At 31.7% G+C, this 4397-nt stretch overlaps 1 protein-coding gene across 1 annotated transcript in view; it reads left to right on the top strand.

The window, feature by feature from the left end:
* The window catches only part of LOC100949794 (low-density lipoprotein receptor-related protein 1B-like), a gene marked incomplete at its 3' end in the record, with an annotated part of 1553965 nt that overhangs the window by 1124104 nt on the left and 425464 nt on the right, over positions 1-4397 (top strand). Inside the window, exons 15-16 of the mRNA XM_003793025.1 lie at positions 615-625; positions 1642-1650. Of these exons, the coding sequence (XP_003793073.1) occupies positions 615-625; positions 1642-1650 (20 nt within the window). The remainder of the gene's footprint in view (positions 1-614; positions 626-1641; positions 1651-4397) is intronic.

The raw sequence follows: 4397 nt of genomic DNA, 5'->3' as shown, positions 1-4397 counted from the left end.
TGTAATGCCAGGGCACTCTGCCCAGGGGGACAGCTTGAGACTCTGTCTCAAAAAAAAAAAAAAAAATAGTTGCAACTGAGATGCAGAACTATTGGCTAGATGGATGGCAAGCTGATGTACAACATTGGCCTAGAGTGATTTCAAATGGCTTAGCAGCCTCAGTTTTCTATCTTTGGTAGTAAAGAGCAAAAAGTTACACAAAAAAGGAGACTTCATAGACCTATACAGAATTTATATTCTATCTAAATAATGAAGGACGTGGATTGATTAAGCGGAAATAAAAGCACTTTTATTAACTTTTTCTGGCATTTCTCACTTTACTGCATCTTATTATTCCAAAATGACTCTCTTGAAATTTGTTCTTTCTACCATATACTGTGTCCCTTAAGCACAATAACAGCAGAAATACTATGCATATATCAGTACTATATAAAAGTTTCTAGAGTGATTTAATCTTATATTGTATGTTAGAGTTCTCCAGAGAAACAGAACTAATAGAAGGTATAGAGAGAGGAAAAAAGAAAGAGATTTACTGTATGGAATTTGTTTGTGTGTTTATAAAGGCTAAGAAGTCTTAACGATCTACAGGCAATAAGCTGGAGATCTATGGGAGCCAATGGTACAGGTCTAGTTCAAATGTCAGCAACCTTAAGATCCAGGTAGAGCTTATGTTTCAGTTCAAGGTAGTCAGGCAGGAGAACTTGATTTTACTCATGGGAGGATCAGCCTTTTTGTTCTATTCAGGCCTTCAGCTGATTGAATGAGGCCCACCACATTAGGGAGAACAATCTGTTAAATTTAGTTTACCAATTCAAATATTGATCTCCTCCAAAACACACTCACAGACACACAGAGAATAATGTTTAACTAAATATCTGGGTATCCTACCACTGCCATGAATTGTTAAATAAATATTTCCTGCATTTTATTATAATGATAGTCTCTCAGGATGAATAGTATAATAAAAAAGACTGATTTATCTGTACTATCTTATTTCTTCTGTCAAAATTTTTTTAAAAAGCATATTAAAAGTGTAACATTTGAGAAATAAAAGTATTTTAAATATAAGAATTCAGCAATAAACCATTAAGACATTTTAATGTAGTTTCTTATAAGTGTGTATCAGTGGGGAATATTTTTATTACTACTACCAATACTAGGTAAGATTTATTGAATCCTTGCACTTGTGTGATGTGGTATTTTGCAATAAATTTTTATCATTATCATTAGGTCTTAGGAAACCATATAAGGAAGTGACTATCTCATTTTACAATTCATTATTTAGACTTCAAGGTTAATTAGTTTTCAAATTTTACTTAGTAAAAGGAACATTTGGAATTTTAGATTCTAAATTATTTCATTTTGAAAAGTGAACTTTTTTTATTATTTCAAATTAGTATGAGAGTACAAATTTCTAGTTTACACTGTTTTCACTTCTAAGGTAAAGTTCAATTTGTAGTTGAGCCCTTCACCTGGGGAGGGGAGGAGTGTGCTGAACACCCTCCTATTATTTACTTTAGGTGAGATACCACCAATTGCCCTCCTTCCTCCCACCAATCACCCCCCTTCTGTCTCTTTCCTCTCTCCCTTCTCTCCCCTCCCCCTTGCTAGACTATATTCGTATTATATCATTTGTGTGAGCATGTAGTTGTTTGTATATCGTTTTCATATTAGTATTGAGTACACTGGATCTTTTTTTCCCATTCTTGAGATAATTTACTAGGACAAATGTGTTTCAACTCCATCTAGGTAAACATAAAAGTTTTTTTTCTTATTTTTTCTTATGGCTGAATAGTACTCCATGGTATACATATACCACAGTTTGATAACCTATCCACAAGCTGAAGAGCATTTGAAAGTTATGGTGTATTTCTGTTTTTCAGTTTTGCCTCATTCTGCAGTATAATTTGTCCTTCATTACTACTTAATATGAGAATGAGCATCTTACCATGTAACTAACTATTCTTTGAAACATGACTTTGAATAACTAACTTTCAAACCATTTATTTCCTTTACATATTGGAAGTATCTCTTTACTGCTTATGATTTCTTCTGTATTTTCTCATATAATGCTTGTTCCATTTGTGTTATATCTTCTTTAGGTATTTAGAACAATACCCCACCTCTAAGTTTTATTACTACCACTGTATACAGAGTGTCCCAAGAGTTACTCCTAAAGTCACCATCCATAGGGAAAATGGGAAATTGTAGCTACATGTACCTTTATTTAGAAATATTATAAAATTTCACAAAATATTTATAAAATATTTTCTGCAGGATAACCACCTCTTAGTAAAATTTTTTAATGAGTATTTTGTAAATAAAGGTACAATTAGCTACAATTTCCCATTGTCCCTATGTATGGTGACTTTTGAGACACCCTGTATTATTTTGAACTCTAACTATTAGAGTTGAGAACTTCAAATTTCCTTTTATTGTTGTCATCTTCCACAATTTTAGTCTATCTTATTATAATTTAGGATTTCTGACCAAGAATATTATTTTGAATTATCAAAATAATGATAAAAATATTTTTGACATTTATAGTTAATTAAATTCATTTTACATTAACATTTACATTTTAAATTTTTTTTAGATTTTTAGTAGTTGTATTGCTTAGTACTCAAATTTTTAGTACTTCCAGTTGCGCTGATGTGTAAAATAGAAAGAATGTATCTTGAAGTAACTTCTTCAAGAAGAGTAGATAGAATAAGGGGACCTTTGTATTGGGTTCTGACTATGCAGATTCAATCAACTGTGGATAGAAAATATTTTTCTTAAAGGTTGATTGTGTACTAAACATGTACAGATTTTTTTTCATTGTTCCCAAACATCATAAGCTAAATATTCACATAGCATTTACATTATAGTAGGTGTTAAAAGTAATCCAGAAATGATGTGAAGTAGATGGTAAGAGACTTGAGTGTCTGTGGATTTTGGCATCTGCTGGGGGTCCTGGGAGCATTATCCTGTAGATACTGATGATGACTGTATATTTTGTTGAGTTCCCAGGTATTCCAATATGTTTCTTGTACCATTATATGTGAATTGCAATTCTCTTGAGCATTAATTCTTGGCTAAGTATAATTTCTCTTCCAAATTCTAAGTACTTTTCAATTCTTTTCTAGAATTACATACTTCAGAATACAAGTATGAATTTACCTCTCTAGCAAAGCTTTTTCTTTAGAAATAGAACTACTAAAATTGTCTATAAATTGACTTTATATAGAAGATAATCCACAGAGGTGTACTTTGTTTGAGTCACCAAGTGATTGTTTTCCTTCCTTTGTTTTGTGTTATTATGTTTTTAATTCCTTTTTGTTTGTTTAGTTATCATAGGAAAAGAGAACTATTAAGATCTGTAGTTTACTAACAGGGATTAAAAGTGGCTCTGAACAACTTAAAGTCTGTCAAATTGGATTTGAGGCTGAATCTTACCTTAATTATTGGGAGAAAATGTATAAATAGTTTATGTGTGTATCTGATAGTTTAATTTTTCAGTTTCTACCCAGGATTTATTTCAAATTGTTTTCCCTGGGATAAAATGGAATCTTCTGCTAATCAAGTTGAATGACTGTGGTATTTTCAACAGGTGCAATGTACACCAGCCCCTAGCCCCCAGCCCCCAGCCAAAACACCCAGCAGCCTTCATGGACTTCCATTAGGTGCCATCCTTCTTTTGCTACACCTCTAGACAAAAGATGGGAGGTAGCACTGAATATATCTTCTTTTAGATAGGCTCACATCTTATAGTCTTTACTGCAGGAGCAAAAGCTCTAGCTTCCTACCTAAAGATGGACAGACTTATTCAATTTCCAATGCCATAATGTACAAGTTCTTCTAAATGAATCTTTAAATTTTGTTCTACTGGCTTTAGAAAAAGTCAAAATTCCCTTATGATAGTGTCAATAGAAGGCTCCAAAGAGTAAACTCTCTGAGATCCTGTGATTTTTTATTTTTGTTCTTTGTCATTGTAAGAGGTTGAAAAGGGGGTGTATTTATCAGGTACTTAGATGGTATTTTGAGCTTGACATTTTCTAACTTATTCTTTGGTTTAAATTATGTGGATTATAATTACGTGGATCATTGGCTTTCAAATTATATTTGCTATTTTCTTCATTCTTATACTTTACTGACAACTTATGAACTACTTTTGAGTTAGTAGATAGAGATATTCATAAGTGGAGAGATAAAAAAATAATATTTTAGACTGAAGGCAAAAAATTAAAAAAAAACACCATAAACATAAAAATGAACTGAGATAAGCAGAAGTAAAAATAAACAAAGAAAAGAAAAAACAAGGTGAAATTTTGTCATAATTGCATTATTACATTAATAAATTATTGCTATTTACTTTTAATTTCCTAGTTTCATGTAAATTCTCATGGCTCAAATGA

This window comes from Otolemur garnettii, unplaced genomic scaffold, assembly GCF_000181295.1.
Source record: "Otolemur garnettii isolate 467f Iridium unplaced genomic scaffold, OtoGar3 scaffold00064, whole genome shotgun sequence".
NCBI lineage: Eukaryota > Metazoa > Chordata > Mammalia > Primates > Galagidae > Otolemur > Otolemur garnettii.
This window is presented reverse-complemented; position numbering and strand designations above follow the sequence as displayed.